The 16,380-nt window shown below is 41.9% G+C and overlaps 1 protein-coding gene across 4 annotated transcripts in view; it reads left to right on the forward strand.

The window, feature by feature from the left end:
• The window catches only part of rbm33a (RNA binding motif protein 33a), a 29,528-nt gene that overhangs the window by 4,912 nt on the left and 8,236 nt on the right, over positions 1-16,380 (forward strand). For 2 of the 4 annotated variants that reach the window (XM_035654550.1, XM_035654578.1), the window contains exons 2-15: positions 1,669-1,747; positions 2,204-2,252; positions 2,652-2,725; positions 2,811-3,126; positions 5,033-5,191; positions 5,703-5,871; positions 6,008-6,228; positions 7,605-7,926; positions 9,175-9,236; positions 11,793-11,922; positions 12,350-12,720; positions 13,376-13,642; positions 13,816-14,100; positions 14,538-15,335. In XM_035654550.1, coding sequence (XP_035510443.1) covers positions 1,669-1,747; positions 2,204-2,252; positions 2,652-2,725; positions 2,811-3,126; positions 5,033-5,191; positions 5,703-5,871; positions 6,008-6,228; positions 7,605-7,926; positions 9,175-9,236; positions 11,793-11,922; positions 12,350-12,720; positions 13,376-13,642; positions 13,816-14,100; positions 14,538-15,335 — 3,302 coding nt within the window. The remainder of the gene's footprint in view (positions 1-1,668; positions 1,748-2,203; positions 2,253-2,651; positions 2,726-2,810; positions 3,127-5,032; positions 5,192-5,702; positions 5,872-6,007; positions 6,229-7,604; positions 7,927-9,174; positions 9,237-11,792; positions 11,923-12,349; positions 12,721-13,375; positions 13,643-13,815; positions 14,101-14,537; positions 15,336-16,380) is intronic. The other 2 variants (XM_035654569.1, XM_035654560.1) reach the window with 2 other exon arrangements.

Here is a 16,380-nt window from a genome sequence, read left to right on the forward strand (position 1 = left end):
TTTGATTGGAGGACGTGATCTAGCTCCAGTGAGCAGGCTGTGTGCTGTGCTGAGGCAGTCCATGATCTTTGAGGTCCAAGAATGAATAATTTAAGGAGAGCGATAAAAAGGTGACCTTATGGCGGTAAAGGCGACGCAAGAAAAATTGGGTGCACCTAAATTTGTGCTGTGCAACCAATGCAACCAATGCAAGGAGTTAGTCTGGAGCCCTGTTATAATGTTGTTTATCTGATTATGAGTTTGTTTTGAAGGATGCAGACAATGTTGGGTCGGGCCGTTGGCACAGCTGCTGATTGCAGTTGTTGAGGTTATTTGTGTGTGACTTTTAAAGGAATTAAAGTTTTTATGTATGCGATTAACATTAATATAGAAGCAAACATCTATTTGCAATGTAAAGATATAATGGAGTAATGGCGTACTGAGTGACGTCAAGCTTCTCTGTGTATTGTTCCCTGGACTGCTCAGTTTATTTTTTACACAGCCGGGAAGCCCACGCATGAAACTGTTGGCTTTTGGCGTTCGTTTCCTCATCTACCTCAGTGAATTAAGGATTTATTTAAACCAAACCAGAGCTGGTGATTGTTGGGACATTGGAAAGTTTAAGTGAACTTATGATGTTAGGATGATGTGCGAGGTAAAATGACTGTTTTTGTCAGTGGAGTCTGGTGGTGAGTGAGATCAATTCACCAGTTTTTTAACCAGAAACAGCTGATATGGCTGGCTGTTCCTGGTTAAACAGAAAATATCTTACTTCTAACAATCTGAGCCTGTCAGTGGCAAAAACAAGCACTTTCATACATACTTTGACAGGCGCATTATTTGTCCTCAAGGAAAACATTGCTGCCACACAGCTAACTCTTGAATTAAGGGTTTATTTAGACCAAACAAGCATTGGTGATTGTTGGAACAAAGACAGTTTTAATGTGTCTTATTTAGTTTCTGTCCAGTTTGAAGGGTATTTTATGGTTATCTGCAAGGCCACTGGTTTTGTCAGTGGAGTCTGCTAGCGCCCATTCATTTTGGTCTGAGATGCTGGTGCTCTAGAGCGACATCTAGTAACAGTTGTATATAATATATGTGTGTGTGACAAGTGTTGTGTGGTGGCAAGATTGGGAAAACCTATTAAAGTGAGTGCATTGGGCCCATGAGGCCGAAGGATTGTTGTTGATCTGTATCAGTTGATGATCAAACAGCAGCAGGAGGCGTGGCAGGTGCTGCGATAACAAATTCTTATTGAGGATTGGGTTAATAACTAGAAACCGATAAATATCTGGTTGAACACAATCTGAAACACATTAACCTATATAACTACTGTAATGCAGGTCAAACTTTAGTTTCATGGTTGGATAGCTTTTAAATGTGTTAAATAGTACAATACCTTTCTATGTGGAATCAACAATGACAAGCCGTAAGAAAGAAGTGTTTACCAGTCTACTGTGTACCCTGCTGTTGGTACACATGGCATTTGTGTACGTGCTGCACAAGTTGTTGATTCAGATTGGCACAAGGGGGCATGTGGAGTTAGTGTGCTAATAGTCTCTGTGCGTTTCAAATTATGCAGGCCTGTTGAAGAGATTAATGTCAATCTATGACAATGGTGCATATTATTAGCATAGTCGATTGCTCTGATGGGGCGCAGTTGTAAGCAGAACTGCCTTTCTGTTGCAGATTTTGACTTTGATGAATATGACAAACCAGGCGCTGAGCGGTCACGCAGGAGGAGAGGTGAAGATGACGATCTAGAGAGGTAAATCATCTTATAATGTTCTTGTCTCTACAGGAAGAGTGCTGAAGTGTATGTAATTCACAACCTGCTCTGGTAGTCCAAACAACAACTGGTGGATTGGTGCATAATACTCATACCTCACTTGATATTGCTTGTTAGGACATGCAGTGAAAATAAGCCTTTTCATTGTTGGAGAATAACAGGATTATTACTTTAAAATCAATTTTAAATATTACCAATAATTGGCCCCAAAAAACTTAAATGTCTTGTTATTACAATATATTTCAGCTGTTTGATATACCTTAAATATCAGACTCTAGAAAGACACATTATAGTCTACCCTTTCCTGATATTAAGACGGGGACAGTGACAGTATCATAAGGAAGATAAAGAGCATTGAATCGTAAATAGACTTAACACTTGGCACTATTATCTGACTCAGCTAACCTATTATTGGTTGTCTTTTCTCCTTAAAAGTGATTTGGAAGAAGAATTGTTGGAGGAGGACTGGCTGTCAGTGAAAAAGGTAAGAGAAAAAGACAAAATCTCACTCAGTCTCACTGCTTTGTTAACCTTGATTTTATCCCAAACCAAAAAAAACCCCACTTAGTATGGATTCTCTATTTACAAACAGGAAACGGAAAAATACATCCAAAACATAGGGTGTTGGTAGAAGATTTAGAAATTAGAAGTGAGTTGTAGCAGGTGGCTCCTCCACAGGGGGAAGTGTTGATGTGAACCAGGAGGAAGTACAGTGGACAAAAAAGAACTGTGTTGACCTGCCCAGATTGCCTTCACCACATGGGAATAGAGCATCCTTTGGGGTTGGAGGTGGTCCCCTGCCCCCACACCTTACACACAGACAAACAACTGAGGAAGACTATTTTAAAACAGCACACCTTAATGCTCCTTTATTTTGTTTCAGAATCCCTCAGAAGTGTCAGATGAAGAACTGAATGATGACCTTCTACAAAGTGATGATGAAGAGCTAGTTTTGAGGTATGCCAAGTACTGACAAATTAACATATTTTACAACAATTTGAGTTTTCCGCAGAGTCCCGATGTTTTGTTTGTTTGTTTTCAGTGGTCAGGATGTGAGCCTCAATGCCACATACAGCATGGGCACATCCTATAACCAGCAGGACAACTTGCAGGAAGCAGACTACACAGATGACGTTGTGAACCTGGGCGCAGAGGGCTGTGAAGATGGGGATGTAGAGGTGGAGGGGTACCAGCAAGAGGGGGAAGAGGAGTACACAGAGGGATACAGCCAGGAGGATAACACAGAGATGCCTGAAGACCAAATGGATTACACAGGAGAGCAAGCTGAGGGTGACGATGGTTACCAGGATGAAGTGCTAGACATCCAAATCAATGAGCCCATAGATGGTGAATTTCAAGTGAGTTCTCATGTTTGCCTACTCACATGTAAAAGCCCGCAGAGGCACACACAAACACACACACACACTCACACGTCCTCCCACTCCCTTTTCTGTCTCACTCTATTGTATCCAAGAGATAATGTCAGTTTTCTTGTCTCTGTAAAAGGACAGTCAAGATTGAAAATCTATTCAGGAGAAGGAGATGTTGGTTGGCGTTTTTGGGCAGGGGAGGATTAGATTCATTATCACTTCCTGCCAGTTAATTTCTCCATCTTGCTGACAAAGTTTGTGTTGACAGCTTGTTTGGCATGAGGTAATGCTCTGCTGTCGCCTCCAAATCCCCGTGCCATTGTGACCTTGGGGCCTGTATCTTTGGGGGAGTAAGAAGCTGCTTTGTGTCGGGGAGATGTGCTGCCAATCGGCGGAGGTTAATGTGGGGGGCTTTTATCTCGGGCTTTAGACTGGATCTGATAAAGTCTCATGCAGGTGAAAAGATTATTGACCTTCCTGAGGACACCCCATACAGTTTTCTAATGATTGATGCGAGTGTCCCTTTTATTCGTTTCCCTTCCCTCTTAGCCGGGACTAAGAGGATCAAAGATAAGACCAGACCCATGTGCAAATGTCCGTTATGGTCCATTTACCAAGGTGTGATGGTGTTTGGCACCTGACAGAGATATATTAGCCAACCTCCTTTTTTTTTTTTTTCAAACAAAGATAAGATGTTGACCTTCTAACCGAGTCTGTGCGGCACAAGTGGATGCCGAATTTGGTTTTTGGGGAAATGTCTGCAGGTGTGGATGTGTTTGTATTATGTACAATAACTGTTTACAAGGTCACTGAACTGCCTGGCCTTGACATTTTGCTCGCCATGGTATTCATTGAGTACTATGTGGAACAGTTTAAAGGATTAAGCTGTTGTGTTCCCTTGGGGCAGTCTGTCCATCCGTCTGGTTTGCTGAGTGTTTTTTTTTCTTTTCTTTTCTGCATTAATATGTGCTGCTGTTTGGCAGGTTAATGGAGCGCAACACCAAACACCATGGTGTGTCCTACAGTCTGACCTTATTTAGCAATGAGTTTTTGTTTGCGGGTGTTGTGCAGATAGAATGTTTGAATCGCTAGCGACTTCTATACCAGCAGTATGAGCCTGTTTGTTTAGTAGAATGACTGCAGTGTGTATTTGGGAATATATGAAATGATTGCATCATGAGTTGAACTGACATTTTCTTTATGGAGTAGTAAAAACAGTTTTGTTATCTCCCAGAATGTTTACGTCTGGTGATGTTTTTGGCACCAAGTCATGAACTTACAGCGGGGCCAATAACGGAGTGATTTGCGAGGAGTCAGTCAATGATATTTTCACCATCACTGAACTGGGGAGGAGTGTTTTTATCTGTGCCTGCATTTCTGTATATCATGTCAAACATTTACATCTCATTGAATTTCAAATGCTGTCAGGAATAGTAATGAAGCCTGGCTCCCACTGTTATGGTAATTTGGGCTGGGAGGAGGGGGGGTTACATGGTGTCTCCCCAAAATCCTCTCCATGACATTTTAATGTTTGCCTTTATGCTTTGTATGTATAAAAAAAAAATATGTGTCTGTTTACATTGCAAATATTCATAAGTATATCATCATTAAGCCCATGTGTATTTATTTTAGCTATTTAAATTAGATAAAAATGTACATCCATGTTTATGCACATCGATATTTCATAGACTTTGAATGTCAATTGAGCTCCATGTATCTTTTATGCTTATTTATATTTGCCGTACATCATAACAGAATTGCTTAGCATAAATAGATGTTTTTATTTTCAGCAGACTCTCAGTTTTCCAGCAATGGCAGAAACACAGTTGGCTCCTATCGAAGCGTTGTTACCACTTGAACTAATCAATAGGAATTATCTGTGTGATCTTTGAAGGATGATGAATATCAAACCTCTTATGGTGATCAGCATCTGGATGAACATGGAGTCCAACAGGAGGAGGCCCCCGAGGAGGATGAGGTTGGGGGAGAAGAGCAGCAGGAAGAGGAGGAGGAAGAGGCAGCTGAGGGCTCTCAGGTCTTTGACACAGAGGAGGTACCCCCCATACAACACCTTACACTATTTTTTGTTATGGATTAATTGCATTATATATTTATTTATTTTTTTCAAATCTGCTTTTGACGCACATTATCATTTTTTTCAACTATTTATCATAGCTCAGTTTATGAACATGAGTTTGTAGTTGCATTCAAAGCAGTGTAGTTTCATGTAATTTGGTAGGTTTTAAAAAAATAATTTTTATTTATGCAGAAGGTTTGAAGAAGCAATTATTTTCACTATGGCTTAAACTGCGATTTCTCCCCATTTATCAGTTAATTATTTGGTCTATAAAATTCCAGAGAAGTCCGTCACAATTTCCTAAAACTCAAGATGTCATTTTTAAAATGTCTTGTGTCTTACTCACAGTGCAAAACCAAAAGATATTTGTTTAATGTCATGGAAGACTTAAGAAAGCCAGCAAACAATATTCTCATTGTGCCTATTGTAAAAATGGTGAAGGGTTTGTGTTAGAATGTTTGTTTTTATCCTCTGAAAATGTCCGTAGGTTGAAACTGAGGCTGTACCTGAGGAAGAAACAAAGGAGGAATCTGATGAGGAGGATGAGGAAGATGAAGAGTCTGGTCGCATACGGTTCAAATCTGAGAGAAAAGATGGCGCTGTGGTCCGGTTGGCTGACGCAGGGAGTAAAAGGAGAAATATCCCCGAAACACTAGGTACAAATGATTGTTGCTGGGCATGATTCATCCTTCATTCAGTCTTCTGTACTTTGAAAGGTTTACATTATCTGTATTTTATCCCAATTTTCAAGTTTTTTAAAGTGCTTTATTGTCATGCTCTATCTATCATTAGAACTGTCCGAAAAGGCCAAGCAAGATCTGATGGAGTTTGAGGAACAAGAACGGCAAAAGAGACAAAACCGTTATGGAGGCAGAGGCAGAGGAGGAGGAGGAGGACGTGGGGGCAGAGGAAGGGGATGCTTCCCACCTTTTGGAATGGTAGATTTTAGAGGAGGAAACAGAGGAAGAATGAATGACCAGAGGATCCCCCTGATGGGAAACATGGGCATGCAGGTAAGCCATTGTACAGTCATCCACCTGAACAACTTTAAAGGGATCATCCATTTGGCTACATCGAGTAACGCATCACTCAGTACTGAACCACTCCTCTTGAACAGTAGCTAAAGGGAGCACAAGGGCTTCACTGGATAAGATGATTTGAAATGCCTTGACTTTTTTACCTTCTTTTATTTGTCACAGTTACAACATGTGTTTTGTTCACTGCTCTCTTTACTATCCAAGACCTCCAAAGCTATGGTCGTTTTACGCATGAAAAGAGTCAAAACACTTTGCTCCCTCGTATCAGTGTTGATATATGGATTATAGCAAATCATTTGGCAGTAGTCCATTTAGACAGTATTATACAAAATTAAATTTGTTCTTTCCCTCGGATTTAGTTTCTTGTGAGCTTTTATTATTAGATATCACTCCAAGCATTTAATCCTTTGATTTACATGGCTTGTTGGTTCATACAACATCTTTTGAAGGTCTAGGGGAAAAAGTCACTTCAAACATACAACCTAAATCAAAAGAACTAGTGGTGATCATCTTCAGTAACACAGTGAAAGGTTATCGGATTTTCGGAACTGGGCCAGGACTAGTCTGTACTATAATCACTTCTAATCAGGATGTTAAAGAGAACCACATTTTTTACGTTATTGATTTGATCGCTGAATTTTTACCAGGGCTACATTGTGTAAAAGTACACAAAAACAAAAGAAAATGCTAAACTACTAACAGACCACTGTGTTAAAGTAACAGTTCACTCCAGCTCTCCATTGTGTTTTTTATTGTTTTAAAGATAATAGGCCGTAAAACTCAAAACAGTAAAAATGAAAATTTAATGACAGATGGATGACACGCCAACAACACAAACATTCTGGTGACTGCTGTTAATGAGCTCTTACTTTTACATACTGTATGTTTAACTACTTGACTAATTTGGTCACTGACATGTTTGTTTGTTTGTTTGTTTGTTTGTTTGTTTGGTAGCTTTAACAGATAGACTGGCCAATTATCAAGGACCCATTTGAAAGATGACATAACGATATAATTATTGTTTATTTATCAGTTGGTACATCTCTAGTTGATATATTCCAACGATAGCAGACAGCTGACTGTTGCTGTTGGTCTTTGTTTTTTATTGTCTCAGTTTACAGTTTTGTCACTTAATACAAGTTGTAAAAAAACCACGTACTTTTAATCTTCAGGTGAGCTTTGCATTAAAATACTTGAGGATACCATCTTCAATCTTGCTGGTGAATTAACTTGTTTGTGTGTCATCGCATGGCTGCAAGCAGTAATATCAGAATCTTCCCAGAAAGGAATGTGTTTTGACAGGTTGTTTTGATTTTTCCCTCTTCTCCGTTTCCCCATCTCTTTCCAATTAGCAGCCATCCTCCCGAATGCCTCCTCCTCATCAACTTCATCAGCAGCAACTGCAGTCCCAGCAGCACCACCCTTCGCGTCCAAGAGGACCTCCTCCCTTCCAAGAGCATGGGCGCCCGCTGGCCCAGCAGCCCCTTCAGCCCCTCATCCCCCCGCACATGGCTCACCGCTCCCCGCCGTTGCGGCCGCAGATGGAGCCACCACCACGAATGATGAGCTCCCCGCCACCCAACTTCCCCCAGCATCACCAACAGCAGCCTCCACAGCCCAAAAACATCCACATTAACCCCCATTTCAGAGGGCCCACATCATCCTCTGTACAGGGTAGGTTAATCCACAGTCACTCAAGTGCTTTTTATTAGACTTTTTAAATTCAACCTCTGTGGCTTTAAAATAATTTACCCTAGTTTGCAGTGTTTTTCTAGCTTTACCACAGTTATTTTGCAAAATAATTTATAAATGACAACAGTTCTGCCACCTATGCATCAGCAAGGAGATATGTTGCATCAAACTAAGCTTTTCTAATTATACACGAGTTGCTTCAATAAATAACTACACTGAGGAACTGTGTAAAGGAAATATGACATAAGAGACCATAAAATTGTGCTTGTACCAACTAAAGAGTCCAAAATTAACCTTTTGGCTCATCTGTCACAGTGATGAAATTATTTCTCAAAGATTAACAATTAAGTATTATGAAAATAATAATTTTAATTTTACCCAATATTGTTTACTAGCAAGATGCTCTATTGAGGTGCATGATGCCATTATAGCTTGCAGTTATCATCACACTGTCCTGAAAGGTGTCTGGATTAGAATGTCGTTTTGTTGTTCGGTTGAATGACAAGTGAATAGCTCTCTCAGCCAGTAATGGGTTTATCCTCCATTTTTCTTCTGGCGGCATCACCATTTCATTCCCTGAGATGGGTTTATCTGGCCTGTCTGTCCAGGCCAAGATTGAAATTTTGTTAGCAAAGCATGTTAGTGTTGTGTGCATGTGTGTATGCATCACTGTGTGCAAGTACGCATGGGGTTTTCGTTTTGCTCCTGAGAGGAAGACGTGTTCTGGAAAATCAGGGATTGCCTGTGGTTATGATTAAGGGTGTGTGTTTGTGTGTTTGTATATATGTCTATGTATATTTATTTTAGATTTCGTTTGAATGTTTTCCAGTTGTAGATGTTGACATACAATTACAGTTCCCCTTGTTTTGAAGCAGCATGCCAAAAATATGAAAATCCAGTTTATTGAATCATATTGTGCCAATATTTTGTCAAACAGCAAATGTCTTATTCATTTTTTATTTGTTGAATTTGGCAAATTATTCTCCTATATATTTAAAAAAAAAAAAAATGTGCACCCTGATCCATGCCCAACTGTCTAAAAATGTGTGGAGCAACACTGATATAAAATTTAACATGTATGTCTCAACCTTTAGCATGGAAATGTCTAATGGGCTCCTCCCTTTCTACTATCACCATCCCCTCTCTGCCTACTGCCCCTCATTTTCATTTTTCTCCCCCTCCACCCCCCTTTCTCCTGTTCTCTCTCTCCCCCTCTCTATCTCATTGCAGTGCCCTTGATGCCTCCTGCTCAGAGCCAGCCCAGACCTGCTGTGGGTCCTCAGAGGTTCCCTGTGAGTAGCAGCTGCTCCTCTCCCTCCCTTTCGCCTCGCTTTCTCTCCCTCTCCACTCGGTTAGCGTCCCTTTTTTGTGAGGGCAATATCATTATGGCAATTAGACCGCATGGCCTGGCCAAATACTGTTAAAGCAAATCTGTAAACACTGATACGAGTCTGGCTGCACAACTGGAAATGCGTGATAGGGGCTTTAGGCAGTAGACTTTTGGAGGTCGGGGCTGCAGTGGCGGGACTTACTTAGCAACTCTTCATGGATGGGCTGGGGCTCAGACTAGCCAGCTTGGCACATAATGGAATTGTGAAACCAGGATATACTGCCAGTTAAAATTCACTTTCCACAAGTTTGTGTCCCAAAGGCAGGAAGACCTTTTTTGAACGGTATTTGAATTAATGAAACATGGTGGTGGTTTGATGGGGCTGGAGTGAGCCTCTTGCAACATATATTCAGAAGGCCGAATTTCACGTCAGAGAAAAGGAGTCTTAAGTCAGTGATTTCCTGTAAGAAAAGGTCCTTTCTTTTACTCACAAAGAACCCATCCAAGAGATGACGGAAATGCTTTTAAAGTAGTTACTGTATTAAGGGAAATGGCTCGCTAGCAAGTCAGCCAAAGTGCCTTAAGTTACGCTATGCTTCTAGTTAATGATGCCCAGGCATCAGGTGGTGCTGGTACTGACTGACATCTTCCTGGAAAGTGCATTTTGTATGGATTTATGCAAATGGGCCATTGGAAAATAGCTGCATCCAATTGCATTCATGTGGATTTCCAACCCTGCTGCCAAATGAGCCAGGCTTTGACATAGGAGTCAATCTTTGTCAAAAAAACTGTTTTTATTTACCTCTTTTTCCAACCTTCAACGTCCATATCGTGCAGTTCCTGTTCCCTGAGGTCTGTGATTGTGCTAGATATCGATAGCACTGTAGCAGGAAGCTGTTTTGCCTCTTATCAGACAGTAGAAGGTGGGGTTGGAAGGGTATGCAGACAACTGGGCTGATGAACAGCATAGTGTTGGATTCCCCAGCTGTCAATCCCGTTTAGGCTGCTGTTGCCAAGGACACAATTTGAAATGCAGGTGACATACCAGCCGGCAACATTCCATTTACCAGTGGGCACCTGATTACTCATGATTATCATACATTATCATCCCATCAAATTTAATTGTTAAAAGACCTGGTGAATGGGGGGTCATAGCCTCTAGTATTACTGCATTAAATTTTTGCTGGTGGAGACTGGTTTTGAAATATTAATCTCGGTGCCAATTAATGTTATTAGAATATTTTATCCGTTTAGATAATGACATTCAGTTTGACCAGGAAATAAAGATGCCACCAGCCATACTATTTGGAAATGTGGTCAGTAAAGCTGTAGTTTCTGGTAGTCAATACCTTTTTGAAATCCTTTTTATTTATTGCATTTTCATAATTAAATTTTTCCTTGGTGTCAATTGGTAGCAATCAGCTCCTTAGCTCTCTTGTGAACAATACCCATATCCCCAAAACAAAGAATAAGCTTCAATGCCTCCAGACTGTATTGGTATAAGCTGCAAGAAGTTAACATGAAACCTGAAACAAAACATCTCTTTATACTAAAACTTCCACTCTTTATTAAATTCTTTGACATTTGGCCTCTCTCCATTATATATGTCTTGGTTATCCCCTCACTGCTGAGAACTATCCTCGCATCAGTTACATATTGAGCAGCCTGCAGCCTGTTTATCAAGGATTAAAAGGGAGAGGATGAGCTGTTATTTGAGAGGTATTATATGGACACCAGAGTCCTCATTGTGCAAACCTGCCTGCCTGACCTTTTTTAGAACAGTATGATTGCGCCCCCATTGTGATCCCCTGTCTCTGTAAGCCCCTTTGATTAACTTTCTGTTAAGCAAGTTTTTGGGACTCTGGCCTTCTAGCTTTCTAACACCTCTCCTCTCTAAATACCGCCACGCAGCAGTGGAATAAAGATGGATTAAGCCTTGATAGCATCTTAAGTAATTTACAATAGGCTTGGAGGAGGCAAGAAGCCCATTTGTGGAAGTGCCACATGTTGAATAGCAGGTTAATTTTTCAACAGAGATGGATGTTTAAAAGAATAAAGGAGACAGTTATGAGGGGGATTCGAATTCCAAGGAGGGATTAAAGGGTTGTTATCTAGTTTTCCTTGGAAGTTAGATGGGGAGTAACGTGCATGCAATGAGTAGAAAGCTGTCGAACAAACGCAGTGGTTGAAACAAAGGTGAGGGCACTTATCCCCTCCTGAAATACCCTTTCCTTGTTAGAGACAGGCTTTTAGACGCTTTATCAACAAAGCCCCAAGTAGCATTAATGCAGGTTTGCTCACAAATTCAGGCTGAAGGGTTTCTTGAATATTGGCATGTATATTGATGTTTACAACTCAAGATTCTGCGTCTTTTTAATGACTCTTGTCCTTCAATTACAAGTGCTCCATGCCCAATGCAATACTCCACAACAAATTCCCATTTTTCATTACTTTAATTTGTTTGTGATTATTGAGTTCCCAGTATGGCCTATAATTCATGAGTTTTGTGTTTTCCCAGGGACCGGGAGACTTCCAGCAGCACATGTCTGGTAATTTTGGTCAGCCCCAGCGGCCCCCTCATCACATGGAGCCCTTTAGGAACCAGCCACCTCAAGGCCCCCAAGACAGAGAGCCCCTCTTTATGGGCGGTGAGTCCTACACCCAGGCTTCACGAGGGTTACAAAGCTCTCTTAGCATATTTAATCCTATTCGACATCACCTCTGGCAGTATACCTACAGGGTATGCTGCTAGGTTTCTGGTGCTGCTCTATTAGCAGAACTCATGTTAAATGCATGTGTGTATATATATACATCTGAATGAGCCTTGGAAACTGCATTAAACAGCTATGTTTTTGATTTTGCATTCACAGCATTAATGCAGAATTGAGTACAACCCACTTGGTTGTTTACCCTTTTACCTTGATAGAGTTGTCTGTTTTTGTTTCCCTTGCCATAATAATATACATCTAGAGAGGGAGTTACTGATGTATTGAAATTGTCTCATAAGGCAAAACAAAACTGACATCTCTGTTGTGGTGCTGTTGTTGTTGTTTGGTCTTTCTCATGTGGGCACAGAGCGCACAGAGTCAACACGGTTTCCAGGGCAACACATGTTTGATCACCAGGGCCCCAGCCCTCTGATGAACAACAGCCACAACATCCACCACCACCAGCAGCAGCTGCCCGGCCAGGGCCACATGGGTTTCGGCCCACCAGGACCGGCCTTCAACCAGCCGGGCCAGGGTCCGCTAGGACTTTTTCCAAGAGAACCCCCAAGACCCAACCTCCCCCCTCACCAAGGTCACCAGGGGATGATCGGCTTGAATCAACAAGGCGGCCCCCCCAATCAGCCTAGACCGTTTATGGGCCCTCGTCAGCCGTTTGGCCAGCAGGGGAACCTTTTCCCCCCTCCACAAGTTCAATTTGGGATGCAGGTACGACTAAGAGTAAGTGATTTTTTTATCCAATAGATGTCTGTATTTGTGTCTGTATGTTGTCTGTATGCAATTATTTGCTGTTTCCCTAGTTCTTCCCTAATGTTAGATGTGCCTGCTCAATATGGTAATATGATCTGAGTATCATGATGTTTTTTTAGCATCCTGTCTTACCTGTGACAATTCTTGTAAAGGAGCCTGAAAAACAATTCACATGCTCTCTCATCTCTGCCATGAATGTATGAATTTTTGTCTGCTTTGCTCTAGATTATTAAAACTGTTGTGGCAAGAGCAATGACTAGACTAGAGTACTGTACACATGAATAAACTAGAATAGTTATCATATTCACTGCTACTGAAGCGTTAAGGGAATAGACTCATGTCTGTTTGGCACCTCAGCATTTTGTTAAGAGACATAGACAAGAGCTCCCTCTAGTGATTGAATCAGTATTGTTGTACTATGTAGACACTTCAGGACACTAGTTAGAGGTTAATTTATATGCCTAATAATATAAAAATGCCTCATTCAGTGTTGAGATTAGAGTTAATAAGAAGTGATACTATCGCAGTTTTAAAAAATGAAATAAAGATATGAATATGTAACAATAAGTTCAGATTTTGCTGGTTTACTGGTGTTGTGGTTTGTCTTCTTTTCCTCATATTTCAGGGCTTAATGCACGGCCCTCCCGTCTCACAGCTTCCGCACCAAGACTCCATGCCACCCCATCAGCCTATGCACCAGCACCAGCAACATCATAGGCAGGACTTAGCCCATCATCAGCAACAGCAGCAGCTAAATGTCAATGAGCCTCGCCCCATGATGCACCATGGCCAGAATCCCTTCCACCAACAACAGGCGCATGGTAGCCCCAGGCAGATGACTCCCCGCCCTCAGAACCCCCAACAGCGAAACATGTCCAACAGGCAGAGGATGGTGAGAGATTAACATATTAGCTCAACTTTTTTCTACTGAAATTGATGAAGGCAGTAAAATGGGGTCCATATTTTATCACTGTCTCACTCTTAATTACTGTAACTAAAGGTATATATTAAGATCAGATTGATTGTAAACATTGATTGTAAGTTTATACTTTTCCATTTCTCTAGAACACACCTCTCTCCAAGCAAATGCCGCAACGCAACAGCAACCTACGGGAGCTCCCTGTAGCACCTGGCAACACAAACATGAACAGTGCCCGCCCCGCTGCCAACGTTAGGCCTGTTGCCAAGGCAACGCAGGGGGTGCGTCCCGGGCAGAACACTCAGCCGGTGCCTATCGGTGGAAGAGGAAGAGGCCAAGTTGCTGCCAAGACTGAATCACAGCCTGGGGGAGAAGGCAGGACAGTGGTTTGCAAGGAAATCCCAAGCACGCCGTCCAGCACGGCACCACAGGTCAGCTTGTTAACAGTCATGAAAAACAAAAGTGATGGACAAACATTCAGTTAGCTGGCATAATGGACAAATGAATTCAGATAAATATGTATTATATTTTTCAGATATTCTGAAATGGTCCTGTGTTTGTATTTTTTCTCTTCTGCTAAATTCACTGACCCATAAATTGTAAGCTCAGGCAGGCTCATTAATGTGCTGAGAAGGACTCCTATTTATTAAAAGCCCAATCATAAGCTTGTTAATGTCAGCAGTCTCATTCCATTGGAAAGAACAGATCAATACTATTGCACTTTTCGCTTGGGTTTTGCCTTTGATTACATTGGAGTGTCAGGCCGAGTAATATGGTTCACATAGGACACAGTGACTACTGGCTCCACTTCCAGTAAATGGAAACAGGCAGTCATATTGTCAGTTTGTGTTTTTTTTTTTCCCAACAGAACCCTGATGAGGATGAGGAGACACGGCAGTACCGTCTGAAGATTGAGGAGCAGAAGCGTCTGAGAGAGGAGATCCTGAAGAGAAAGGAGATGCGACGGCAGATGCAGGCTGGTGTCAGAAAGAAGGAGCTGCTGGACAGGCTCAATTCCCAGACAAACACTCCAAGCCAAAGCCCAGTTCCTCCACAGATTCAACCCTCACACCAAAATCAGCAAACGCTGCACCCTGTACAACAACAACAACAACAACCACCACCACTACCACCACCACAACCCCAGCAGCAGCCGGAACAAAAACAACAGCCGCAACAACACATACAGCCACAACAGCAGAGACAATTCCCTCAGAGAACACCACAATCATTAAATCAATCATTAAAGAATCCTAATCAGGGCACCCCCATCCCTCCCAACGGCAGCGCTCAGACCCCTACACCCCGTCCCAATGTCAAGACACGCCTGCAGATGGTAAAAGGTAGCACCCAGCAGCAACAGACTCCCGGGCCTGGTCCAGACCAGCAATGGAAACAACCCCAACAAAATCAGCCGCAGCTGCTACAACAGCGAAGGAACAGTGCTGTGCAGAATGTAAACAGACCTGGTGCTCAGATCCAGTCCAATCAGGTCCCCCAAAAGAATATACCTGTAACTCCCTCTGTGGGCCCTGGCCAGGCTCAGGCTCAGACTCAAGGACTTAAACCTGGGACGAAAAGAACTGTGATGCAGCGGGCCAAGAATTCTGGTGTGGATGGCCAGCAGGTGCCTCAAAAAGTCAGAGTCGTCAAACTTTCAGGAGCGGTGAGCACGCAATTTCATTTTTATCCAACACCTTCTTTTGTGTTTTGGTCCGACATTTATTTGATCCTCTTCAACAGATTTTGCCCACAAGGGAAACGACAGTTTTGAAATGAAATGCCACTGATTGCCCTCACACTGTCTATTTTATAATCTAAAAGATATCTAACCTATGGGAATGACAAGGTGATGTCTGTGTCATTTTGGCACAATTGATCTGTTAAGAGTTTCCTCTTAAGCTTTGGGAACTGGTATTTAAGCCACAATGCCTCTACGCACATTTTACCTTTAGAACACAGAAAGGCATTAAAGAGAGCAGTATGACATTTATGTGTAGAGTTGGGGACACCTCATCACTACTCTTAAAGGTTGATATCCTCTTTTTAAGGGCAGAAGAGTATTCTTTTAAAGATAGAGGCCTTTCAGAGGGTAAAACAAGAATGACAGTAACACCAACAAAGTCCAGAATTACCACTGCTGGCTATTTTACTACTCACTTAAGTTACTGCTGTGGCCTTAATTACACATTAATCTTTATTGAAAAACCACAAAGGCATGCATGTTAAACATTCATACTTGTCACTGATGAGACATGTTGGTGGGATGTGATAGTATTTGAAATAAGCCGCTTTCCGACTCCATCCCAGAGGATCAAGCCGCAGAGCCAAAATCGCAGGCTGGCTGCAGATGAAGATAACTGGGTGTCAGTGCGTTAATGGAAACCTGCGCAGAACTATCAGATGTACCGCATCTTGGAGAAAAAAAAAAAGAGAGTGGGATGTGAGGTGGAGAAAGAGAGATGGAAACAGAAAGAAACAGCTAAGGCCTATAGGCGTGCTGAAAGAAGATTGTCTAGATGCTCCCTCTTCCACATTGTTCTGCTGTCATCAACGGGCGCTTGACAATGTTATCTCCTCTCCTCTCTTTTTCCGTTCTCTCTCTCTCTTCCTCTCTGGTTGCTTTTTTTGCCATCAACCCATCTCTCAGGTGCGAGGCAACAAAAGAATGCCAATCCAAGACCCTTGTAATTAATCTTTCTTGGTTGAAC

The sequence above is a fragment of the Morone saxatilis genome, unplaced genomic scaffold, assembly GCF_004916995.1.
Source record: "Morone saxatilis isolate NCDOM2014 unplaced genomic scaffold, NCSU_SB_2.0 Contig0, whole genome shotgun sequence".
NCBI lineage: Eukaryota > Metazoa > Chordata > Actinopteri > Moronidae > Morone > Morone saxatilis.